Source organism: Esox lucius, chromosome 23 (genome assembly GCF_011004845.1).
Source record: "Esox lucius isolate fEsoLuc1 chromosome 23, fEsoLuc1.pri, whole genome shotgun sequence".
NCBI classification, from domain to species: Eukaryota; Metazoa; Chordata; class Actinopteri; order Esociformes; family Esocidae; genus Esox; species Esox lucius.
Window position 1 is genome coordinate 3855487 of NC_047591.1, and position 27238 is coordinate 3882724.

The 27238-nt window shown below is 42.9% G+C and overlaps 2 protein-coding genes across 4 annotated transcripts in view; one reads left to right on the plus strand and one right to left on the minus strand.

Annotated features, from left to right (window-relative positions):
• The first annotated feature begins 9 nt into the window (after positions 1-9).
• cog5 (component of oligomeric golgi complex 5) overlaps positions 10-27238 on the plus strand; it is an 89396-nt gene continuing 62167 nt past the window's right edge. For both annotated transcript variants that reach the window (XM_034290020.1, XM_034290019.1), the window contains exons 1-6: positions 10-87; positions 435-574; positions 3058-3115; positions 3379-3433; positions 4231-4300; positions 10199-10319. In XM_034290020.1, the coding sequence (XP_034145911.1) occupies positions 42-87; positions 435-574; positions 3058-3115; positions 3379-3433; positions 4231-4300; positions 10199-10319 (490 nt within the window). In that variant the 5' untranslated portion in view covers positions 10-41. The remainder of the gene's footprint in view (positions 88-434; positions 575-3057; positions 3116-3378; positions 3434-4230; positions 4301-10198; positions 10320-27238) is intronic.
• gpr22a (G protein-coupled receptor 22a) lies at positions 18286-24612 on the minus strand. Of its 2 annotated transcripts, XM_010899645.4 has the most exons (6): positions 23823-24612; positions 23126-23279; positions 21484-22453; positions 20649-20775; positions 20258-20404; positions 18286-20053 (listed from the first exon to the last, which is right to left on the minus strand). In XM_010899645.4, the coding sequence occupies exons 3-6, from the start codon at positions 21561-21563 to the stop codon at positions 18995-18997; spliced, it is 1413 nt and encodes a 470-aa protein (XP_010897947.1). In that variant the 5' UTR covers positions 21564-22453; positions 23126-23279; positions 23823-24612; the 3' UTR covers positions 18286-18994. The 2 variants fall into 2 exon arrangements, with proteins under 2 accessions (XP_010897947.1, XP_010897946.1); XM_010899644.4 differs by lacking the exon at positions 23126-23279.

Consider the following 27238-nt stretch of genomic DNA (forward strand, 5'->3'; position numbering starts at 1 on the left):
GTCGCTGTTATTTTACGTCATTGTGTGATGAAGTGGCAAACATGGAGGGCAGTGGAACAGCTTCAACGAATTCACTGCTAAAAGATGGTAACATTGAATATTATCAGGAAACATTTAATGTCAATCAGTTTTTGTATAGATTTATGTGTTGCCTACTTAGCTAGGCGCATCAGGCCAGAAGTATTTCATAATGGAAAACTAATACAGTCCATAACGGCAAGGAGTTATCATATATATTTTTATTTTCTTGAATTAAAACCCAAAACATTGGCCCGTTTTAACCTTGTTATAGAAAAATTAAGAAAATGCAGCGGAATATGAGTGGCAATTTGTTACTGCAGCCGCACTATGACCTAGGTTACACTAATCCAGGAAGTGGTATAGCTAACTCATTTTCTGTATGTACATTATAAAACTATTCATCTAATCTCCAGAATGCTATAGTGATTTTCTGACCGAAGACTTTGACGTTAAGACGTACACAGCCCAGGCCATACACCATGCTGTCATCGCAGAACAGCTGGCCAAGCTGGCTCAGGGCATCAGTCAACTGGACAAGGAGCTCCACAGCCAGGTACATACCTGCCTTACCATCAGATTATTTATATATACTTTGCCAGTTGTCTATTCTGTTTGTCATTTGTTCCATAGGAAGCATAGATTAAATACCCACAGTGTAGTATATACAGTTGTGCTCATAAGTTTGCATACCCTGGCAGAAATTGTGACATTTTGGCATTGATTTGGAAAATATGATTGAGCATGCAATTTATTTATTTTTTATTTAAAGATAGTGATCATATGAAGCCATTTATTATCACATAGTTGTTTGGCTCCTTTTGAAATCATAACAGAAATCACCCAAATGGCCCTGATCAAAAGTTTACTAGAATGTTTGGCCTTGTTACAGACACACAAGGTGACACACACACACGTGAAAATGGCAATTAAAGATGAATTTCCCACACCTTTTGGCTCTTTAAATTGCAATTAGTATCTGTGTATAAATAGTCAATAAGTATTTTAGCTCTCACGTGGATGCACTGTGCAGGCTAGACACTGAGTTATGAGGAGCAGAAAAGAACTGTCAAAATACCTGCGTAACAAGGTAATGGAACTTTATAAAGATGGAAAAGGATATAAAAATATATCCAAAGCCTTGCAAATGCCAGTCAGTACTGTTTAATCACTTATTAAGAAGTGGAACATTCAGGGATCTCTTGATACCAAGGTCAGGTAGACCAAAACTGCCAAAAGAATATTTCGGGATACAAAGAAAAATCCACATCTAACCTCAGAAGAAATACAGGCTGCTCTGGAAAAAGAAGGTGTGGTTGTTTCAAGGAACACAATATGACGATACTTGAACAAAAATGAGCTGCATGGTCAAGTTGCCAGAAAGAAGCCTTTACTGTGCCAGTGCCTCAAAAAAGCCTGGTTGCAAAATGCCAGACAACACTTTGACACACCTCACAGGTTCTGGCACACTGTAATTTGGAGTGACAAGACCAAAATAGATCTTTATGGTGACAACCATGAGCGCTATGTTTGGAGAGGAGTCAACAAGGCCCATAGTGAACAGAATACCATCCCCATTGTGAAGCATGGTGGTGGCGCACTGATGTTTTGGGGGTGTGTGAGCTCTAAAGGCATGGGGAATCTTGTGAAAATTGATGTCAAGATGATTGCAGCATGTTATTAGAAAATACTTGCCGAAAATTTGCATTCTTCTGCATGAAAGCTGCGCATGGGACGCTCTTGGACTTTCCAGCACAACAGTGACCCTAAGCACAAGGCCAGGTTGACCCTCCAATGGTTACAGCAGAAAAAGGTGAAGGTTCTGGAGTGGCCATCACAGTATCCTGACATTAATATCATCAAACCACTCTTGGGAGATCTCAAACATGCGATTCATGACAGACGACCAAAGATTTTGCATGCCCTGGAGGCATTTTACCATGACGAATACCATGGCAATAATTTGGGGCCTCATAGACAACTATTATCATCTTGCTGTAATTGATGCTAATGGGGGCAATACACAGTATTAAGAACTAAGTATATGCAGACTTTTGAACAGGGGTCAGTTTATCTTTTTTCTTTGTTGCCATGTTTTGTTTCACGATTGTGCCATTCTGTTATGACTTACAGTTGAATGTGAATCCAATGAGAAAGTGTTTTGCCTGCTCACTCATGTTTTCTTTACAAATGGTACAAATATATCACCAATTCTCCAAGGGTATGCTTTTGAGCACAACTGTATTTGCAACCTGATTTTTTGTGGCACCAGTTTGGATATTGTTCTATGTTCTTTTAATTTACCCTTGGAAATTATTGACTTGACGCCATGTAATTTTCTCCAAATGTTGTTGTGTTGTGGCCTTTATTTACAATTGCTTACATTTTCTATGCCATCAATCTACACTCAATATCTCACAATGACAAAGCAAAATACATTTTTGTGAGTTTATTGAAAATATAATGAAAACCTGAATTATCTAAGTCATACATGTAATATAGCTTTTACTCAAGAATGGCTTACATTTGGCCGAAGACCTCAACCACTTTATCATAGCAACCGTAGAAAAAAGTAGAACGTTTTTGACTTGCCGAGTCAGTCTCCAGATTTTAATAAATTTGAGCATGCCCTTTTATTGATTAAAATGACACTTAAGCAAAAACACATCATTTGGTGGGGTCAGTGAGTGTCAGACTTTAGGCAGGAATGTATCCAACCAAATACTACGCTGTTTGCCTTTTCAACTTTTATGGAAAGAAAAAGGTGCAGTGGTGTCTTAATTTTTTCTGGAGCTGTATATATATTTATATATATAGTGAGTGTGTGTCTGTCTGTCTGTCTGTCTGTATACCCTTCATAAATAGTGAGATAGTTGGGAATCATTTTTGCATTTGGCTGTAAAGTAACTAAATTTAATTGACCCTACAGCAAAAATAATAATTGCATATTTAATATTACCTGTGACATTTCTGTATAAAAGGCACTTATTTCCTGTGGTGAATAACTGTCTTGACTGTTGTAAATATTTATTTTGTCAGGTGGTGGCCAGGCATGAGGAGCTGCTTGCTCAAGCTACTGGGATTGAGTCTCTGGAAGGTTACCTGCCTTTAGCACACATTTGTTTTTGTCATCAGAGCGCTTGTGACTTGCTGAGGAGATGTATTTGTAGTGCTGTGGACAGTCCATAGGGGGCGTTGCTGTCAAACAGTTGAATATACGCCTCATCGGTCGATCACAGTGTATCTCATTATTGCAATAGTGTCTTGTTTGATTTGAGAGTAATGTGTTTCATTTCATTAAAGTGAATCTTAGTCAATTTATTTTGAGATTTTTAGAATTGTTTGTGTGTATTTCCTCAGGGGTCCTACAGATGATGCAGACCAGGATCGCTGCTCTGCAGGGAGCTGTAGACAGGTAGGAGTACCACCTGATATGGGACCAGATCTACATACCCTCCGTCATAAGCTTTGCAAACATTACAACATCAAAATACGTTGGGCACTTGCTAACAAATATGGAGTTTTAAGTGTAGGGTGGACTGCTTTTACCTTACAAAAAAATCTTTAAGAATTTTCTTTTTTTAAATCTAAGATTGTTTGGGAAGACGTATGGTTTTCAACCAAATTAGTATGCACCATTTTCATTGTCAGTTTTAAAATAAGCCTATTCTTAAACTAAAATAAGAGTGGTCCAAAATGTTGGGTGGTCAAAAATATTTTCTGCGTATGGTGCTGCAGTTGAATCAGCCCACTCCGTCTTTATTTGCGAGGTAGGTTACCTGCCAAGTGGGGCATGTGCACATGGTAAAGAACAAAAGTTAAATTAATCATGGAAAGAGCAATTTGTGAAAGCTTTTGATAATTTCTACATTTCTAGTTAGAACTGTTATGAAAGTACGTTCTGTGCATAATAGCAATATTACCTTTACTTGTTCAGCAAAACTCTGCATTTCTGTGATTGCCCAACATATGTGGACATTATAACATTTGCAAAGCTGACTAATGGACATCTGGAATCCTCTCTTTTTTATGGGGACAAAACCTCATAACAATCCTGTCCTCTACAGTTCAGGCACCGAAGCACTCCAAGCCCTATATCAGTCCACGACACAGCAACTCTGGGAATGATCAAGCCATATGATCCATTTGTCCCTCAATAATCCGGCCTGTAATAACAGCACCACTCAACCTTGTATTTGTTTTCTCTTGTAGGATACGAACAAAGATTGTCGAGCCCTACAATAAGATTGTCGCTAGAACTGCCCAGCTCGCCAGATTGCAGGTACTTCATGTGATTGAGAAGCCTGTGATACAACCTGTTGAATTGTCAGTGGTGGGTTTTTGTGTTGCTGTGTACGAAGGTAAAACACAGGGAAGGATTGCCTCTCTTCCGCTCATTATTCCCAGGAATGACTTTAAATCCGGGACCTGATTTCCATGTTTATTGGAAAGACATCTAAGGCTGAGGAATTTAGATTTTCCTTCCTGGCGGAGCCGGCCAAGAAGAGCGAATGTCTCTTACTGAGTGAGTGACTGAGTGACTGACTATCCCTTGTTGAATAGCGTAGTGTTTAGAGACGCTCACTTCAAGTAGTAAGTAGATACTAGTAGACCTATTACTGGCTAATAAAAGCCATACAGTTCATAGCTGCTATTTGTGGTGGAAGTAAACTTAATAAGAAGCATTTTTCTGTTCAACACAATGATTAATGGTGTCTAGTAAAATATTCAAACCTGTCGTCAGGGACGTCACCAGAAAATAATTGATGGGGGGGGATAAGCCTTGTTTCGGAGGGTCTGGACATACTCCCCAAAACATTTTCATCATGTATTTTTAGAGTAACAACAGGTATAAAATCTGTCAAAATAAGGTTATTTTTGGTCAAAACATAACTCTCAAACCCATTATCGGCATATCCAACAGCAATTTTGAAAAACATTTTATTGTATAGACTAATTTGATCAAGTCATCAATGTTTAATGTTTGTGATTATTTGTGACATACAAATGTTACAATCCCCTATTATTGGCCACTTTACTATTTTGTTCAATTACATTATAATTGCTTTTTATTTGTATTACAAATGACAGATCTTAATTCTCTGAAGTGTTTTCTAGAAAGTTGTAGCTTTCTTGCCTTCCGGTAAAAAAAAAAAAAAAGGCTGATCGCTTTGGTACTACATGCCGTCCAAGTTGAAATTCACAAACTGCAACATACATTACATTTTTCAGAACAAAAAAAAAATGGAACCTTTCTATAAAAAATTATGGTGGGCTTTCTTAAAGAGTATATTGATTAGCAAAACGTACAGTTGCTTTCCAGTGTTATTACATCTTCGACCACTAGAAACGTTAGCTATTTACAGAATGCAGCTCCCTTCAGGTGAGCGAGTTCGGTTCAAAGCATCAAACTCAAAAGAACATGCTGCTAAATGAACACTATTCTATAGATGGAAAGGTTGACGAAAAAATAAATCACGGAGAAAATATATTGACTGATTTTATTTATTTAGGGGGCTAATTAATATTTTAGGCCTAACGACGTCGTGAATTTAATGCATGACAAAATGATAAAGTCGAGATGAAATTTTCTGACGAGGACGTGTATCTCCCAATCGGTCCCAATACTGGCATACTACTTTTATTGTACTGTTATTGTACATGGACGACCATCTACAGTAATCTTAGTACAAAAATACACTTTAGTTCCGTTCTGTTGCCCACGTTAATTTAGCAAAAAGGTAATGTCAAGGGTAGAAGTGGCATTTGGAGACTATACGTAAGTGGGCTGTCTACCAGCAATCCCTGGTGTTTTGGGATTATCTCCACCCTTCAATATTTTGACCCGGGTTCGATTCTCCCCTCAGATGTTCACATTTTTGTCTCTCAGATATTTTTATCCATTCTGTACTTTTCAACCGTTACACAACAATATATATCCACTCTGTAATACCATTAATCTTATATATTTAAGAGAATAATTGTATTATGTGACCCTTTTATACTGTTATTGTTTTCTAAAGAAACAAATCAGCCGTGGAGTGATTGGAGTCATTGCTTCCTTATATGTAGGCTGTATAGCTATTAGCTAGCCATCTACAGTAATCTTTGTACAAGAGTACACTTGTACTCAACGTTCTGTTGTCCACATTATTTAAGCAAAAATGTAATGACTGAGGTCAAAGTTGCATTACTGCTGTTTAAATAACATAATGGTTAAAGACAGTCTGCCACATTGAAAACCACGGATCAAACCCAGCCAAGAACAACAACATTCATCCTTTTTAATCGTGGGCCAAATGAACTAGGCTTGCCTGGTTCCTTTTCTGTTTTTTTTTTTATTATCTTTTCAACACAGTTATGCTTTCCCTCAAAGGTACATATTGACTCTTCTTGTTTCTAGTAGGATTTTATTGTCTGCACTTTTCTGTGATTTGTGTCTCACTGGAGTTGGGCTCTGACTGAGGGGCCCCAGATTTTTGTTGTATTACATAAGGGGTCCCAAGTCCCCATAGGTGCTCAGTGGTTTTAACCCTGTATGGTTCATGTGAGCGTCAATCTACCTATGACATTTTTTATTAATTGTCTGACAAGAAGAATATTATATGCCCCTTTTACCCATGATGCTCATACCTGCCATATGGAATCTCTCCCCTCCACTTTGTGGAAAGGCATATTCATAGAGCTGATTTATGGCACTTGACCTGGATAAACAAGAACAGACCTCCTTCTTTGTATTACCTCAAAATGTTCTGGTTTTCTCAGTTGGTCCTTTACTAATAACACAAGGCCAGGATAAAGGTTTACAATATTGTCTCAATCTATCAAACGGCATCACTTTGATCCGGTTCTCAGATTGTAAATGGTTTCTTGATTACATCAATGTTGTGGTTTTAGTCCAACACAATGTCAGGGAATAAATCAATGAAAAGCAATCAAGGGTTTTCAAAGGTTTAACTTCTACCCATATTAAAGGACGAACCTCTGTTGCCCATCATGGGCCAGGACCACGGACAAAAATGACATGGTTTTACAGGGATCCAGTAACCACACACACACACATTCTGTTTCATTCACTAGCACTAGCTGTCGATTAACAGTGAAAGGCTTACTTACTGGCCTATGTCCCAATATGCATTGAGTTGACAAAGTGAGAGTGGGATCGATATAAATAAAAATGTAAGATAAGTGTAATACGAGGACTGTACATTGAGCACAGTGACATAAATAGATTCTGTACATATGGGTAGAGGATTGGTAATCAACAGTAGCAGCATTGCATGCATGCGTGTGGGTAGAGTCTTGAATGTATGTGCATATAGTCAGTACTGACTAGACAAACGCGGGGGACAAGTGCAGGCAGTCATTTGGCAGCATTGTTTACCAGTCTTATGGCTTGGGGGTAAAAGCTATGCAGGGTTCTGTCGGTTACAGACATTTCTGCCATCCAGCAGTATAGAGAACAGTAGGATTTGGGTGGCTGGGGTCACTGACTATTTTTAGACACACGCACGCTGTCCGTCTGTGGAGTCGAGACGAGGCTGATTTAGCATTCATGGAATGTGGCTTCAGTCATCAAATAGGTCACAGCATTTCTGACTGTGTTTTCTCTCCTGTGGAGGCTATGTCAGTTGACTCTGTCAACTCTGCATGCCTTCTGATGCGCTCTTTGAAATTTCAGAGTTGTGTTTTTGTGTGAAGAGCTAACGTTGTTGTCCAGTCTCCACTGACATACATCTTGCTGGAAATACTAGGTTGAGGCATGCATGACAGCCTGATAAGATGTTAGAAGAACAATGCCTGGTTGTTGTGACACAGCTGTAACTGCTCAAGATAATTGTAAATGTCTTGAGTCAAAATGACAGACACACAATGGGGTTGTAGGAGCAAATTCTGACTTTCCATTTGATGCTCCCAGGAACTGCAATGTTAATGTTGTGAATGACTACTGTAGCCAGAAATGGCATATTTTTTTACGGAATATCTAAATTGGTGTACAGAGGCCCATTATTAGCAACCATCTGTCCTTTTTGCAATTATGTTAGCACAGCTTAACACTGGCCTTTAGGCTAGTTGAGTATGTGGAGCATCAGCAATTGTGGGTTTGATTACCATGTCAAAGCGGCCTGAAACAAAGATCTATCTTCTGCACCTCGTCAGTCTATTCTTGTTCTGAAAAATGAAGGCCATTCCATGCGAGAAATTGGCAAGAAACCGAAGATCTCATACAACGCTGTGTGCTACTCCCTTCACAGAACAGCGCAAGCAGGCTCTAACCAGAATAGAAAGAGGAGTGGGAGGCCCCAGTGCTCAACTGTGCAAGAGGACAAATACATTAGTGTATAGTTTGAGAAACCGATGCCTCGCAGGTCCTCAACTGGCAGCTTCATTAAGTAGTACCCGCAAAACCCCAGTCTCAATGTCAACAGTGAAGAGGCGACTCTGGGATGCTGGCCTTCTAGAGAGAGTTACAAAGAAAGAATCATATCTCAGACTGGCCTATAAAAAGAAAAGATTAAGATTGGCAAAAGAACACAAACACTGAACAGAGGAAGATTGGAAAAAAGAAGAATGTAAGTTTGAGGCGTTCGGATCACCAAATGAAAATATGATAAAGGAGTGCATTACACCAACTGTCAAGCAAGGTGGAGGCCATGTGATGATCTGGGGGTGGTAAAGTGGAAGATTTGTACAGAGTAAAAGGAATCTTGAAGAAGGAAGGCTGCCCTTTTGTAACGCCATGCCATACCCTGTGAATGGCGCTTGATTGGAGCCAATTTCTTCCTAAAACAGGACAATGACCAAAAGCATAGCTCCAAACTATGCAAGAGCTATTTAGGGAAGAAGCACTCCGCTGATATTCTGTCTATAATGGAGTGGCCAGCATAGTCACCGCATCTCAACCTTGTTGAGCTGTTTTAGGAGCAACTTGACCGTATTGTACATAAGAAGTGCCAATCATGCCAAACCAACTTGTGTGAGGTGCTTCAGGAAGCATGGAGTGAGGTCTCTTAAAGATAACCTTAACAAAATGTTAACTAGAGTCCCAAAAGTCTGCAAGGCTGAAATTGTTGCAAATGAATCTTCCTTGTACATTTTAACTGAATAAATTAACTGAGCATTTAAACACGTTTTGCGACGTTAGGAAGGCTAATATTTGCAGCTATGCAGGAAAATGTAATTGCCATCGCTTTGCGGTTGCGTTTTGTGAAGAGCAGTCGTTAACAACATTGATTTAGTGGTAGTTCGCCCAACAACCATTTAAGCTGAACACAAGTGCACCGCCCTGAGCGCATTTTGGTTTTAAGCTAAATGAAAGAGGGGAGCCCAATAATTTCGGGGAGGCGAATTGCCGGATTTGAGCCAGAAAGGTGGAGCTCAAAAAAGCGCACTCTGGAAGCACTGATTGAACTAAATGCAAAGATCAATAGGGTTTATTCCTATAGGCATTGTAGATGTCCTTGGCATTAGACTCTGTCGGTCAGTCTGTCTGTCAGCCCCTTTGTACTTCTCTGCAGTACAGGGTTGAGATGGGTCTGAATTAGATAGGTAATGAGCAGACTCTATAAAGCCAGAAGGAACAAGAGAGGGCATTGTTGGTCTTTCAGACAACTGTTCGCACACAATGGCAGCTCATCTGTCCCTAACCGATAAAGCAATCAGTCTGACACGCTGGCACAGTGGACGCACGCGTGTGCCGGCATGAACACGCTAAGGGGAAGTACCCAGAGCGCTCAGCTGCCTCCCTTTCTTCAGATACACTTCTTAGCCCAAACTCACTGCTGACCTCCCTGTGTCCTTCAAGTCCATTCGCAAACCCACATTGCTGCTGCTAGACATAAGTTATTATTATGCCACTATTGATACAATAGCAAAAAAAAACTTGGAAATATCAAATTGGATTGCTTGGAGAATCACAATCAGTTATGCTCAATCAATTGTGACAAATCGTATTAGTACCAGATGAGTTTAGACAGCCCAATTCTGAATATTTTTTTTTCTCTGTAATTGGTCTTTTGGCTAATCACATCAGACCTTTTTTCAGAGCTGATGTCATTGGTCAAAAGTTCAATTACTGAAAAGACCTGAATTTTGTGTCGCGCTTGTGCTGTTGATCCACTCAGGTGCAGGTTAGTTTGTGGTTCTATTTTGTGTTTGACCCAGTTCTTGTCTTCCCCAGGTGGCATGTGACCTGCTGAGGAGGATCATCAGGATCCTGTATCTGTCAAAGCGTCTGCATGGTCAGCTCCAAGGCGGCAGCAGGGAGATCACAAAGGCCGCGCAAAGCCTCAACGAACTGGGTGAGTGACCATCTTCTGTTCAACTCCCATATGCTTTAACATCGGCAAGGCTGCGTGGATCCTCAGTGAACTTCAATACTGGCACGGTTTGTTCGACTCATTTGGGTCTACTGTATAGTGTGTGTAGTAATTGGTGTTTCAGTTGCCAGCATTGCCAAGCCGACTGGGTGCTGTGGCAACCTGTTTGTTGCCCATATTACCGGATCTGGAACCCTGCTCTTTGTACTAAAGTTAACCTCCCCCCATTGAGGCCTAGCATAGAAGGTTGAGTAAGATCACTCTGTGTCTTTGGTGAATTGTAGAAAAAAGGCTGGATAGGAAGTTGTGCCGGGATGTACTGCTTGTCTCTGGGAAGCTGCCTAGGTTTCACCACTGGAGGAGTGGGCAAAATACCAGTGGAATTCGAAGGGTGGAATTGGAGGATTTGAAGTGAGAAATAGTTTTGGGTAAAAAAAATAAAAAACACCAGAGGACATTGTGAAATGGCTGTATGTATAACTCAGTGCACAGATTATGCACAGATTATGAATGACCTATACGTTTTGAAATACCTCCACTTTTTTATCAGAGTGTCAGTGCAGCCCTCTGCTGAATTAAACAATAGGGTCAAAACGATCACCCATGAACGTAGGCTTTATTTAGGTCACGCCAGCCTTGGAAGATTTGACATGCTCTTCACTGTTGGGTGTACAGTAACGTTAAGGTCACTGGAAGGTCACTCAGGTTGGAGGTCAAGTCAAACCTGTCGTGACAAACAGACAGGCTTACCTACTTACCTACCACACTGTCGTACTTGCAAATGTCACGTTTTAAATACCAATGTGTCTGACTCTATTCATTACTGCTTAATTTTATGAAACTTTGCCCAAGGATAGGAACAAGGGGAGGTTTTCCGGCAGTGTGGACATTTTGATATGAACTTCAATAAGCCACTTCAATTTTCTCAACAGCTCAATTTTCTACTATTAACCAATGTGCAATTAAGTCCAGTCAGTCATGCAGTCAACCATACATTTTATGGCTAATGGATTGTGCAAGGTAGGAACATAACATTGCAGACTAGAGATTGTCTGGCACTATGAAGTCAACACAAAATAAGATCCCGTTTCTAGTGTTGCTGCTTATTTGTGGATTGATCGGGGCAGTGGGATTAATCTCTCAGACAGCATTTCAAACAGTGCCCTATTCTTTGCGGTCGTGCGCTACTTTTGAGCGGTGGTGCAAGACAGAGGGAATAAGGTTCCCTTTAGAACATGGGATCATTGCTGTTCCTCAGAGTTCCTACTAAGCGCAAGCCAAGAATGCTAACATAGAACGTTGAGACATTCTGTTCCTGAATAATTTTAGTTTTTGAGACCCGTCCTAGTGAATCAAGGCCACAGCTAGTAATGTGTCAGTGAAGCAAAGTGCTATGCAAATGAATGGAATATGCCGCGGGAGGAGGTGGACTTCCAATGTGAACAGTGGTCTTCATTATAGTGCCCTACCCTTAGAGAGGGAATCCAGTGACATTTCTCAGAAAGACCCTCTGCACATTGCATAACCAGTGCAAGGATGAGAGGTAGTATAGGAAAATCAATGTCCTTAGAAATCACATGCTTGTACATATTTATCAGTTCTACTCTCCCTTTTCAATGCATGATCATGTGGATTTTTAAGAGTACGCCTGGGGCTCACTTGCCTGTGCTCATGCTCTCTCTCACACACACACACACACACACACACACACACACACACACACACACACACACAGATGGCCTTTAAACGCTGTCTCCCCCACATATGACTCATATCAAGTTGTCAAACATCTCTGACACAGTCGTCTTTTTGACACCAAATTTTATTTGTTCGCTGGTTGACTCTGTGGCTTTGGCTTCCTGCTGAGCTGATTCAAACGTGTTCGGTGTCAGGAACGTTTCAGGTGGGGGTTCGCACGATCATGTCATCTGCAATTTCCCAGCTCTGTCAGAAACAGACATTGCTATTGTGGAGGCTTTCAGGTCCAATCTGGTTGTGTTTGTGTATTTGTTCGAATGGTGGTACCTCTACCATTTAACCAACAGCGTGTCTAGGACAGTTACACCAACTAAACACAGTGAACCGCCGCTTCACGCTACCACTCGAGTGGTTCACGGAGGGCAACCGGGTCACTGTTTGCATCATGTGCTTGCTCTCTCTCTCTGTCTCTGTCCCTCTCTCTGTCTCTCTCTTTCTGGCTCTCTGTCTCTCTCTATTGATGCTGTTTTCCCTTTTATTTATTTTTTAACCAAGCTTTTCAACTGAGCCAGAAATCAATCTCCAGCCTGCTCGGCGCTCTCAGTCCACTCTCAGTCCCCTTTCTTCTGCCGTCAGGACTTTATAATAGGCCTGGATTACAGGTCTGCTCCAAACTGCTGGTCTAATACAATCACACGGTGCAGCCACTGCAGCGCTAGCCTAATGTGATTTGGTCTTGTCTTCTGGTAGCCTGTAGGACTGGACAGAGGGGACAAGGGGGCGGGGGGTGCGACGATTGGAGAAGGTGGCGGAGAGGTCGTCAGAAGGGCGGCGGTGGTAGTGGAGGGGGGGAAAGCGAAATGCGTGAGTAAGCTGGTGAGAGATGGCAGGTGAAGGTTGGCTAGGCGGACCAGAGAGATAGCTGCCTATTATAAAGACATTGAAGTGAATACCATGAGGGGGCAAGGACATCGGCACGGGGAAGAGGAAGGAGAGAGAGGCCTGCTGTTTTTGAGGAGGGCATTCTGCACCACATCCTGTTCCCTTTATGTATAGCACACTATGATAGACCAGGGTCCATAGGGCACTTGTGGAAAGTTATTTACTATGAAGGGGTTGTGGGGTGGTTTGGGAGCCAAAGTCCAATAAATGTCAAGTGGCAGGCCTGTAAGTGCTGCCGTGCCAACGCAACAGGAGAGAGTGGAGAAAAAGACAAATCAGGTTGAACTGAAAGAGTCGTTGGAGAGACTGAAAAGGGGGTTACAGATGGAATGAAGAGAGTGTGGGGGGGCATGGGGAAAGAGGCCTGGACTCGAAAGCGATGGTCAGTGTGTTGAAAGAAGAGAGAAGAAAGTGGGTGGAGGGTGAAACTGAGGCAGTTGCCTAAATGTACAGTTGTCGATAAACCCAGACTTACTGGCAGCATCAGCCATGGTCCACACACATTGTTTTTTACTTGCCTTGTCCCTCCAATTTACCATCTCAGCTCTTTGTATCGACTACCGGCTGCTACACCCGACAGCCAGCCTTCGACCGCAGAGCATTTTTTGTAGGAGCATGTGTGGCTTCAACTAGGATTGGGTTCGCTACGGCGCTTGATTACAGATGGGACATTTAGGCACTCGCAATGTTAGGCAACCTCTAATGTGTTACTACTAGAAATCAATATATTTTCAATGAGACGGCATCAGTCACAGAAGCCCATTATTATCATTATCAAGAAGTAGGCCGGCGGTATTGTCTCCTTTTGAGTCTGTATCGTTGTCATGTTTTCATCTAGTCATGTTCTTATCTGAATTGTCTTCCTCTCATATCTCTGGCTCATTTCTTTCCCTCCACCCGCGGGAGCACAGCCCTGTCGATCAGAGCAGATGAAGTGTCTGTCACTGTGGTAACCATCAGACACGGAAGCCAGCCCTAGAGACCAGCTGTAATGACAGTGATCCCCTCCGAGTCTCAGTCAGTCAGACGTTCCACGCTTGGCAGCTGAGCATCCTCCTGCAGACTCCTGTAGACCAGCATGCAGTCCTTCAGGGGGGGGGGGGGGGGGGGGGGGGGGGGGGGGGTTTCAATACTTTTAATAGAATTAATTTGTTTCTGGAATACAACCACATTTTTCCTCAGTAGGCGGCCTCAACTTACTCTGTCAGCTGGTATTCTATTGAGAATAGAGTTGGTGGATGTGTTGCATCATTTTTAATTATTGAATTGGGTGGTCTTTAGTTACCCAGTGTGTAGTAAGTAGGATTGGGAAGACCCTCCTGCTAACTATGGCAAATGTTTTTGTCAAAGTAATGACATTTTTGTTGCAGCTGTTTAACATTTCAAGGGGCAGTTTTCTTCAGTATTAACTTTTTGGTCTATCAGCTGGTGTGGCAGGTAGTATAGATTTTTAATAGCAAAAAATACCTTATTATCATAACAGCAAAAACCCACAAATAATGGAAAAACATGCTGAGTAATATTTCGTAAAAAATCTATCTAGAAAAATTGAATTCCAATGTTCCTATATTCCTTTAAGGCAGGGAATTTACAGTGTTTACCTTGCGCCACAGCAAATTAATACAGCAGGGGGAAAAAATCCTTGGCGAGAGGGCCATTACCACACAACACCTCTCCTCATGTGACCAACAAACAACCCTTTTCGGTTCTACAGAACAACAGCCTTTTATATAACAACTCTGGCTTACAGAACACTCCCGAACACTAGAACATGGAGAGCCTCCGGAATCAAAAGCACTTCTCATATCAGCCGTGTGTGACCCTGAGCTGAGAGGGGAAAGAGGGAACAGAGATATAGAGGGAGAACGAGTGAGAGATGGATGAAGGGAATGAACAAGACAGCGATAGAGGTGGTCTGGCATTCAGTAAGTGATCTAAGAGCCTCTGGGTGAGAAATGGCTAAGTCCAAATACCGTAAAATCACAGAATTAGATACTCTCAAGTTACATTTCCCAGGTCGATGTGGAGAGGGAGAAAGACGATGTCGCTAAAGATGCTTGGGAAGTATTGGTCGGAAGTTAAACCAACTGTCAGTGGGCGAGTTTGTTTCTCATTGGCCTGGTGCTCCGGGTGGGCTGAGATTACGCTGCTCCAGTGTGGCAGCCAAGCCTCCCAGCCCACCAACACAACCCACTTGAAGAGCTCCTACAACATGAAGCCGAAATCATTGTGCCCCCCCACCACCACCACCACCACCTACGACTCTGCATGCGATGACCTGGGCTCGCAGACCTTGGAGACCCTCCTCACCCACCTGCAGATCCAATATGCCCAGAAGCTCACAGAATCCCTGATTTACAGCTAATTGCTGCCTCAGAGGAGATGAGTTACAAATGTATACAGTCCAGTTAGGAACCGAACCTGTCCTCTACTCAGATTGGGCGATTTTACCACAGTCCACTTACGTTGTAACAACATAATCATACTCATTTCTGAAGATACATTTATTATTTACTTAGGCCAAAATGCTGCATGGACAGTTCATATGCCCGTTAATTTATACTAGCGTTTTTGACATCCCAGTGAAAGGAAATCCTCCTTCGTCTCACTTAAGAATAATATTCTGCTCCTGTCTTGCGTGATTACTCAGTTCTGTCAGGTCTGATGGCTTTAACATGTCAGGCTATTCTGCTACCTCACAGAGGATAGCGGTTAGTTTGAACCTCCTCCACAATTCACATGTAAAGACTGATAGCAGAGGCCCACATGAAAGACCAGGCTTGTGAACCGGTGCTGTGTCCAATGTATGCTTCCCTGTATGTAGACTCAAAGATCAGTTGAGTTGCGGAAGATTGTGTTACTGAGTCATACTACAAGTGTCTGAATGTACCTTAAATATTTGAGTGCCTCTTGTCTTCACTTGACAGCTGCACTTAAGGAGTAAGTCAGACCGTCAGATAGAGCTTCGGTTGACTTCACCAATTTGTCACCAATTAAATGTTCTTGCCTGGCAAAAAGCCAGTCATGGTTATCATGTAAATTTACATAGAGACAGCTTTAAAACTTGAAGTGTGGGCAATACCTAAGCCCCCTATTCATTCATAGGTCAAAAATGCAAGGAGGATGCTATCTGGTAGGATTGTGGAATGTACGTGCTTAGTAGGCTAGGATAGTCTAACAACTACTTTTGACAACTCTGGCTCTATTGTCTGAATGCCTTTGCGTTAGCACTACAGAAAGCATATCAGATATTTCTAATTCATTATAACGTAGGTATGTCACAGGCTATGAACTAGGTTAGGACTATGACTATTGCCTAGGAAAAAAGTATTTACATTAAGTATTTTAAGTGAATATTAAATCAACCTTTGTCCAATCAGAATGAAACTTTTAACCCAATGCTTTAAATTGGAGCTGTGGGCCACCACATTGGCCACCTGGGGCCCAGGATGCTGTCTTGCACAGTGAGAGAAAGACATGTTTTTATTTCGGTTGCTGGCTTGGGTTTGTGATGATGAAAGTCATATGTCTTGACTTTGTAAGAATTGTAATGTGACTCATACAGCCTGACATTGCCTTTTGATCTGAGATTAATTATTAATTTTTTTTTTTTTTTTTAAATATGACTAAGATATTTTTTTTTAAAGAAGGCTGAAAACCGTTAAGGCTAGGATGCATTCTTATTCTTTGTGTTTAAGGTGTGGACTGCATTCCCCTTGTCAACACAATACCACAGTGAGTGTCCAGATATAAAATTCCCCAAAAGAAGATTTTAACTCCTGCAGAAAAATTGGGAAATTTCAGGAATAAGACTTCAATGACTGTGACCTAATTATCCTGACATACATCTGGTGGCAATGTAGCTAATTTGACTATCTGAATAGTACGTAGACGGCTGTTAAGGGTTAGTTTCCGGATATAATTGGCTTTAAGTTGGTCGGTCCCTAGCATTGTGGCTAATTTATATAATAACATTACACAACCTCCCCAGTAAAATGAATCCTGTCCCAATAGGGTTTTTCACTGTGTTTCATTGTTTCTTACTCCAGCCTGTCCCTCACCTTTTTATTGTATATTACACGTTCTAGAAATTTAGTTATTGACAGACCCTATTCACAATGGAAATTAACAAGGGAAAGGTTGCCTTTTATCTCATAGGGTGTTAGTTATTTCCACTCTTGACAAATTGAAACATCACAAGGATCTTGAATTGCAGTTACATGTGAAGCAATATGAACCAGTCAACAATATAATATAGCCAAGTGTTAGATTTTCAGTGCCCAGTTTCAGGCATTTCACCACTCGCTCATCTTCAATCGTTCACATTGCCCCGAATTGTTATTCTGTATGAATGACTCTGACCACATCTCTCTGACGACGTACAGGGGAAAACAACCCTGACCTTGCCATGTCACGATGGTGGCTGCGCGAGAAATGTGCAGAGATGATGTATCGCCGGCCGCGGCCAGACGCTATTATCAAACTAGTAGTCCAGGCCTTTGTAATCACGTGGCGTCAAGGCGTGAGAGTGTGGGAGAGAGGGGAACTTTTCAAGGGCGAGGGGTTGTGGCTGCATCGAATAGCTTGTGACCAGACCACTTCAATGTTTTCACCCCCACATACCCCAGCCCTAGGTACTTAAGCCAAACCTTGCTAAGCGCACTGGCCTGCACTGGGTCAGAATCACTCGTGCACATGCTCAGTGTCCTCCATCTCCAACCGGCCCCTGCCTGACACCTACTCAGTGTGACATTGGGTCAGCCAGCTTCAGCTCTGGAGCTTCTCAGAAGATACAGATGCATTTTGCCAGTTGGCCCTCAGCGTGATCATGAAAGAAAGCAGGCTCTGGTTTTGGCAGCCATGTTGTTCTTTTCATCCCCGTCTGTGGCCAGATTGCTAGATGACAGTTGTTACAACGGGGAGAGAAGGTGGGGTCATGTCATCTTACACAGGTGATTACGCACCAATTATGCGTTGAAAAAAAAAAGGGCCCGTCTTTGTAATGCTGTGATTAGTTATTTTATCTGGTTGCAGGCTTTCGCTCCTCCTGATTATGTTGTAAAGAACTGCTTGTCTCCGCTTCTGCCCTTCCATCTCTCAGTAAATCAAACACAGAACAGGCAGATGGAAAGAGGCTCTAGGAGGACAAGAGGGGAAGCGAGACTTCATCCGTAAATACTGTTTGCCGCTACACTGACTTGATGTCCTCTGTGCTTAAGTGGCAGAGTTTGAAAAAGGCGACCGAAGAGAGGGAATATTTGAAAGCAGGATCTCTAACTAGAATACCAGATAGAATACCCATCAACTTTTTTTCTTCACACTATTTATTATAAAAAGGACAAATACGTAGTGCATAATAATATTTACAATATGTTGTCTATATACTGTACATGACTATACACAATATAATTAGAACTTTCTACAACTATACCATGCAGTAGATGGCCTACTGTTGTAATTGTCCTCAACACCACATCAAGCTCTTCACAATAAATAGTAATAAGTTAGCCCCTTCTGGGGAACTACACAAGCAACACATTCATTTACATTACAGTGGTTTCCCTTCTTTAATGGGTTTCTGATAATAGATTTCTGATCTTGTTTCGTCACCCTGTTTGTGTCCATAGCTCAACGTAATCTTATTTTATGTCCTCATATTCCACACTGTTATTGCACATCCTCTAAATAGAAGATTTTCTGTCTTGGCCTTTGCCCAGAACCCTGTTTTCCATCTCCCTCCAGCCGTGCTGAAATCCATGGTTTTCTACGATTTCTCAGGAATGTTCTTATTCTGCTTTCACTTGTTTCCAACCCCAGTTATTACCTAAAAGGTTAGATCAATCATCATCTGAGTCCATAGCTTATTCCACGTTGCCCAACTCTGTCACCTCCTATTGAGAGGTGTGTCTTTTGTATAAACAAATGCCCTCAAGACGTGTTAATATTTATGGTGCACCGTTTGGCGTGACAACTTCATTCAAAGCCACCCACATCTTCAGAAAGCAGTCAATGCCGTTCTATTCAGGTTCCTCTGAAGGCAGACACTTCTGCCTGACCTCGGTCTCCTCAAAAGTGACTTTCCTATTGTTCCTTTTGGGGTCGATCCAGGAGTTGTGGATGACCACATTGTTTGGCACCGGCTCAGCCTCCACAACGGACACCACCCTTTTCTTCATCTTGCTCTTCAGCACCTTCTGGAACTTCTGCCTGGTGAATGCGTAGAGCAGTGGATGGAAGATGGTCGTCCCATAAGCCATGACCAGGAAGCCCAACCGAAGCTTGACCGTGAAGTCTGAGGGCCCCGTGCTGAGGATAATCGTGTTAAGGACGGTGATGGGTGTCCAGCAGAGCAGGAATGTAGAGATGATGAGTAGGGACATCCTGAAGACCCGTTTCTGCCTCTCCCGCCGCTCCCGGTGCCGTTTCACAGCCCTGCGTAGAGCCATGAGGACCGAAACGGAGGTCCGCATGGACAGGACGGCTGGCGGGTTTCCACCCCCACGGACTGCCCCGCTGCTCTGGGACGCATCGGTAGACTCTGCCTGCGTTGCAGCTGTTAAGGAGACTGCCTTTTTGCGGGGCTTCTTCTTGGGCTGGTTGTGTTGGAAGCGTGTCCCGATGCGGATGTTCAGTGCCTGCAGTATCTTGTAGTATGTCACCAACATGACTACGGCCGTAAAGAAGAAGATGGGGATCTGAGCCAAGAGGTGGTAGTACAGCCCCAGCTCTGTGTAGTACTCGTTAGCATGGACCACGGAGGCTACAGCCGTCTGGTTGACAAAGTCTGAGCCAAAATGGCTGAAGAAGCCCACCTCAATGAAGGGGACAAGGAAACTGAAGAAGGACAGAGCCCAAATGGAGCCCAGCAGAGCCACGGCGCGGCCCATAGTGAGCACGCGGTTGGCTGGGCGCACGGATATGTCGTAGCGGTCGACTGTAATAGCCAGCACGTTGGAGGCCGTGGCTACACTGGCAAAGGAGACACAGGCCTCGTGGAAGCAGCAGACCAGGGCTGTATCAGCCTCCAGGGGGAGAAGAATTACCACAGCAGTCAGAGGGATACAGGACACACACACCTGGAACCAGATAAATTTGGATTACGATAAATTAAATGTGTACTCTGCTGGTGCAGATACGGTGACCCACTTTCAGACTAATCTTAAGATTTGTCACACTGACTAATCTTCTGTTCCTAGACACTTACTGGAATCGTCCCTATATGATGTCATTTTGTGTTCCATATAAGTGCCTGAAGTTTTGTATTTTCAGCAGACACTCACCAGTACGTCTAGAACATGCAGATTCATGGTGATGATGTTGGAAACGGAGGTGATGAGGTTCTGCTTAATGCAGTACAAGACCAGCACAGTCAGATTGCTGCTCAGGCCCAGAACAATCTCCAGCAGCAGGAAACCCGTCAGCGACACCTGGAGGCCCGGATGATAATAGCATTTAGCATTACGATAAAATGAGAGCATCAAAATAACAGTATTATCATGGCTGCTCGCGTCACAATATGTGCTTTTAATCGTCATATCGCCTTTTTGTTTTGGTACGTGGTTTCATAGCTGCTTTGGTCGCGACAGCCGCCATTGAATTAAAACTCAACTGACAGTTCATGCTCTTGAGGTGTCGGGGGTCATTTACATGTATAAAAGATTGGGTGGCTACCTGGAAGCTGACAGGGTAGGGAGCGGCAGACAGGGTCATGTCAAGGTCAGCTGGCTCAGAGGTGTCGAGGACAGTCAAGTTGCTCATGGTGGCTTCTGAGATCAGCACAGGAGGAGTATGCATTATCCTAGCCAAACAGAGTGAGGATGAAAACAAGGGTTTATTGCAATAATTTATGTATGTGGAGGAGAGACGTTGTTTTGCCACTTGCATGTCCGGTTGACATCTGCTGAGGAAGACAATCAATCACTCAAATGTATTCTTATAAAGCCTTTTTTACATCAGCAGTTGTCAGAAAGTGCTTTTTCAGGAACCCAGCCTGAAACCCCAAAGAGCAAGCAACAACAGAGTTGACTATATTAAAAGCGACTATTTATAGTCACTATTAATATAGTTCATCTGTCTCTGTCTGAGTGACTGAGACTTTCATTTAAGGTGTGAGATGTGGCTGACGGGAACCTTTCAAGTTCGGAGCTTTCTCATGTTTATCCAGACCTTACTGATCTTGTCAAGTTATGTTCTCTCCTTTCATCGGGTCATTGCCAAGACCTTTTCATATTTTTTTCTGACTAGAATTTGGTCACAAGTGTTTGGATGTCACATTAGGTATAGACTACTGTTCATTGTTGCTTTGTTATCCAGTGTATTAGATATTTGATAACGAGTGTCCTTGCTTTGCCTTTGGAAACAGATATGACATAGCTAAGATTCTGTGTCATTTGGCCAGAGGCTTATCATGTGCAGAGAAACTGTCCAGATTAATATTTTACTTTGTGTTGACAACTGTCCTGGTGTAGATCAACAGGCATTTCTATTGCTGACACAGTGTACTCACCCCTCCCTTGTGTGCTGTCTCCCCTCAGGAGTCCATGAACAAGCCAGAGATGACTTGCTGAGGCCCCCATAGGAAATCATGAGAGCCAATCATCGCTATGTTGTAGATATGTAGCAGCCAAGTGATGATGATGATTTCGTAGTAATCTTGGCTTGGCACGCCACCTTTTAATCTGATTGGTGCAGTCGGGATATTGAGGTTACAATGCCGATGAGTTAAGTTAACGCAACAGTTGACTGTATTTTTTTCGTTGTGGGTGCGGGATGATTCCTTTTCTATGGCCACAGATAAAAATGCAGCTTCACCATGACAGAGAAAACAATCCACTCAAAATAATTTCCAGTTTAACTCGCTCAGAGGCTGCAAATTAGACTGATGAATAACAGAGGACTGGTCCATGCTATCTTACATCCAGTTAAAAAATGAAAGCACTGTATTCCGGCTGGGGGAAAAGCACTGAGGCTTCAGTAAACATACACTCATCCTCCTCGGTGGACAGGGAGAGAATGTGCATTGTAACATCCATCCGCGTGGTTCGATGGAAGAATGGTTCCTTTTAGGGGCTCCTCTGTTTGTTCTTTTGTTCTTTGATTGTTCGAATGTTCTCGGATCGCAGCGGAGTCAGAGAAGTGCCTGGCTAATACGCACGTCTCCTCTCCTTCAGTTGGTACTCCCTGCTTCACCACCCTTTAGAAACACCCCTCCATCAGTTTCCAGAGAGCAGAGGAAAGCTCTGTGGCCTTTCAGTCCCCTCAGACCCTGTAATTCCAGTGGAGTAAGGCTGGATCAGTGCTTCGTCTCCTGGTACGTGAATGGAAGACCCGGCTGGAGGAAGGTCATTAGCTCCTTTATAACACTCGGCCATGGGCTATATCGTGCTTTCTCTCTCTCTCACACAGAGTAGAAGAGAGGGACAAATCAGGTGACGACATCATCTTTTTTGTTTATTTTTCCTCCTTCAATCTTCGCCCTGGAAAACAAAGATACGGAACGAGGAAGAGACGTTAATGAAAGCAGGAAAATGAATGGGAGGAAAGTGTGTAATGACACATCAGATCCGAAGCTTCATTATCCAGACTATCTGATGGGCCGTATTAGTAATTGCTTCACTGTACCTATTATCTACCTACTGATCAGTTGGTTGTCTTGTCATTGCCTGTTTGTTTTGCTAGCCTCTGACCTCTAAATGTTTGTATTAGCCCCCCCCCCCCTCAAACAAAATGTATATCTCTATATCTAAAAAGTTCTCCATTGATTCCTAGTTAATGTTTTGCTTTTCAGTTCTTATTTCCCTATTACTAGCCCTTTAGCTTTTGTCTCTGTTGGACAAACCTAGCCTATGAACAGGTCCATTGTGTTAATCTATGCTCTCTCTCTCTCTCTCTCTCTCTCCCCCTCTATTTTTCTCCTCTCTTCCCTCCCCCTCTCTGTTTCTGAGCAGAGGCTCATCAAAGCAGCGATTGGTAATGCTAAAAAAGAATAGAGGAGCTTATATGACAAAGACCGTATGAGTTAGAATTGCCATTGCACCGAACATATGACAGCGTATCCGTATGACGTGTGATTTCTCGGTTTTCGATTTGTGCAATTTCACACAGTGCCACCACATACAAGGTTAACTGGCTTTTAGTTCTTCACTTACACGCTTGATGGCTCACAGACACCTTGCTTGCCTTGGAAACGGCGTGCATTTGTGCGCCTGGTGTGCGCAAGATGAGTGGCAGTCTCAGGCTTTTATAAAAGCAGCGTGCAGTGTTTGCACAAAAGCCTGTGCGCTCCGCTTGAGCAGTGCCGTGCTGAAAAGAGATGCTTAACATTAGCAGAGCATTGATCAAGTAAATGTGGATGAAAGGGAGCCAAATTTGAAGCCATTCTGGTGACGCTGGGTGCTGCATCAGTCTAGTAGTTCTCAATTGTTTGACTGGAGGCTGGCATGGCTTCATGTGCAGACAGACAGACTTAGTTGTACGCCATAGTACAACTGATGCGTCGAGTGAACAGCTTCATAACGCTGGTGAATCTTTGTCTGTCGGTATAAAAGGGAGGCTGCGAAGTCGGCAGGTTCTTTTGCTTCTGTTTTATTTTGACATTTCTTTTCCCTCTGGAAATGCATCAAGGTGGCGTTTTGACAGCCATTCCTGACATGAACAATGTTGAGCTAAAGTACCAAACGTGCTTTTGCCCAAAAAACTAAGATTTTTGCCATGGCAGATTTTGTCATTGCAATTCACATCTGAAATGCATTTGTTTGCTTTAGTGTTCCAGATGGGCATGTATCACTAAACAAGCTATTGTCACAAAGAATAGAGAAATCCATGTAGTGCTACGTAGACATTTACCTTTTCCTCTGAGGTGGTGGTGTGCCCGTCTTTCGACCCTCACAGCACTGTCAGAGATGGTCAGGTAGAACACATTCCCAGGTGAGCGAAGAGGAACAGAAAAGGGCGAGAGAAAAAGAGGCTGTGGACTGAAGGTCAAGGTAATGCAGTGACAACGTCCTCAGGGTCCTTGAGTATCTCCAGGTCTAGTCCGGGTGAGAAGTATGTACGGATCCAGGCCGGAGTAGAGATCGCTGACAATTGGTCTCCCCGTCACTGTGCACTCTGTTGTTGCGCTCTCCCCCTCCCTCTTTCGCTCTTCCTCTCCCACTCGCTCCGTCGCTGAGTGCTAATAGCCTTTCCTACTCATCTCTCCACTTCCTTCATCCCTCTCATTCTTTGGCAGCCGTTCTCTTTTCTATCTCTCTCTATCTCTATCTCTCTCTCTCATTCTCTCTCTTTCTCTCCCTCTCGGTCCCTGTTTCTTTCTTATTCATCCCATGTAGCCTCTAGAGTAAAGGAAGCGCTTTACAAATTGTATTTACCTCTTAATTTTCTTTCTTGACTTTTCTCTCTCTCCACTACCCCCTCTTTGTATTTTCCTCTCTCACTACATAGCTCTTACTTTTTCCGTCCGATTAGTCTCATGTAACAGGTCCCTCATTCCATCCTTTTTTTAGCTTTGAGCGTTCTAGTTCAGTGAACTACTTCCTCTTTTGTATCTGATATACAGTTTCATAGGCAGTCTAATTGGGATCTACTGCCACAAATGCTGCGTTAACACAGGCAGCCCAATTCTGATATTTCTTCAGACAATGCGTCTCTTGGCCAATCGCGTTAGCTCTTCTGATATCAGATCGTTTTTAGATTCAGGATTGGTCAGTAGACTTATTTAAAACTGAAAATCAGATTGGGTTGTGTGGCTTAAGTGATCCTTTGAACCAATCCGAATATATTGTTTGGCAATAATTGGTTTGCCGGTGAAAATGGTACCCCTTAAGACAGCTTTTGTTAGCTTTTGTTTTGTGAGCATTTGTTATTCAGTATTGGCAATTATTCCCACAAACCCATCCCGCTGTCCGTAGGATTTACATTCCACATATTGGCCCCGTTCTCCACCCTAGAATTTGGATGTCAATGTTAGGCAGAGGATAATGATGTCATAGTTTGGCAGGGAATAGAAAAATGGATAAGAAGGTGTTTCACTCATCCTTGCTCTCACAGCACAAAGTGTTTTCTACCAAGGGTGTTTTACAAGGTGCTGGTTTTATAAGATTGATAGAAGACCTCTTCAAAGGTCACTTTTAAAAGTAAAATTGTCTGTTGCTCTCTTCCACTTTCTCCAGGTCTGCTCTCCCCCTCTCTTTCTCTCCCCCTCTCTCAGTCACTATGCCCGCCTGTGTGTTGAGCTGTCTTTAGTATGTGGCTCGGTAACCATGGCGATGGTAATAAAAACTTGAGAGCGGCATTTATCCTGTCGGTTACAGATATCGGCCAGTATCCAAAAGGCTGCTGGTTCTAATCCCAGAGCCGATCCAATGGTGGTCAGACAATCTGCTCTTGAGCAAGGCACACTCTCTTTGCACCAGAGTCACCCTGAAACATTTCTGACCCCCTGACAACTCTGTGTCCTTAGTGGTGTTGTAGGAGTAGCGTGTGCATGCGGGTGTATCTGTGGAACAGGAGAAACATAAGCAACCTATGTTGGATGTTTCTGAACCCTGGAAGACCTTTTGGCTAATCATCAAGTGTTGCTGTTAAAACCCCTGTCCAGTAGGACCGACCTAATTACATTCAATCCACTGATGATTGCTGGTCGTAATGTTTGTCAGATTTGCGACAGTGGTTTTCAATAGACACAATTTTGTTTGCTGTGCTTTGCTTAAGAGGGAGTCATTTTCATTCCTAGGAAGTGTAGGCGCCACAATAAAAACATACATGCTTGCACAAACACACATGCCAACTATCTGACTTCTCTGGTCATACATTACATTACATACATTTCTTGACATTTGTTCCCGGGGGAGAGAATGCCCATAAATGTTTGATGCTGGCATTAACATTGCAACCCTTTATCCAAGCATGTCCTCCGACGTACCTACTGGCTATAGTGTACTTGAGTGTCTCTACCTTTTTCCCATTTCTGTAGTGTATGTGTGTATTGGGGAGGGAGGGAGAGAAACACAGGGAAAGGAGGGTGGAGGTGACAGTTCCTGTCACTACTAATGTCTTTATCCTGCTCCAATGACACTCTGTGTGTATGCGTGTCCGTGTGTGTGTGTCCAGTTCCTTGCCATGGCCAGAGCTAATGGGGCAGAAACAGCCTGTCATGGCTCAGGAGGAAAGATGGAAAGGTGGAAGAAGGGAGTCAGTGACTCTGGAAAGGGGAGGTAGCTAGCCTGTAGTGTTTCACCTGTAACTGAATTCATTTCAGATCACACACTCGCTGTCCTATTCACTCGCAGCCCAACAGCATTTGGAGTCATTATACTTAACCAAGGTCGTGACACTGTTAACGCTCAGGATGACCTTCCGCACTCTCTGGGATGAGGGATCCTCTTTGTGACCTCACCCCAGGCCGCCTGGCTTATGACCAACAGGTTCACAAGGTTCACTCTGATATGGAATTTCCACATTTTCGAAACTAGCGAAAATGGACAAACAATGTCCATACTAGATGATGTCATCGTTATTTATTTATGTTTATCCATAGAGGTATCACATGCGTGGAGGGGTAAATAGACTGTGCACCAGCGTAGTGAGGAACTTACGCTTTTGTCTAGGAGTCTGCATTGCAGTTTCCGGTTTACTTACTAATACTCTTCCGCATTAGTAAACACCTAAACTCACAAAAGATGAGTGATGTTGTTGTACGGAAAAAAAAGAAATATAATGTATGTGACTCATTTAAGTTTCAAGGTACAAGTGGGGCATCATTTTAATCAGGAGAATGTCCTCTTTTTAATAAAATATGGCTTGCGCCATTCAATGACTTCAAACGCTAGACTAGAAATAGTCAGAAAAGGCGATTCTCTTTAAGCGCAATTAATACCATATAGGACCTGATGTTTACTTCCTATGCCAGTTGTTATTTTTCAGTTTCGTTGTGAAATGAGGTTACAGTAGTAAAATAAACGAGGAGACCGTTTTGGTGCTTTTTTGAGGCTATGGAATTTTAAGCTTCATTCAGGTTGAAGAGGCTGAAGGAAGGTTCGTTTCAATTCACTTGCTATGGGGACGCGCTAGCGTTCCAGCTCAGCCAGCTTTCTTTTGCCGAGTCTATTGGTGGGTGTAACACAATGTATTATTTACGCACATTATTTGCCTTTTAAAAGCTGCAAACAGTATGTTGTACATTACCATTCAAAACGTTGGGGTCACTTACATTGGAGTGCAATGCTGACCTTTTTTCACGATCTTCCTCTGTCCAGTGTGTG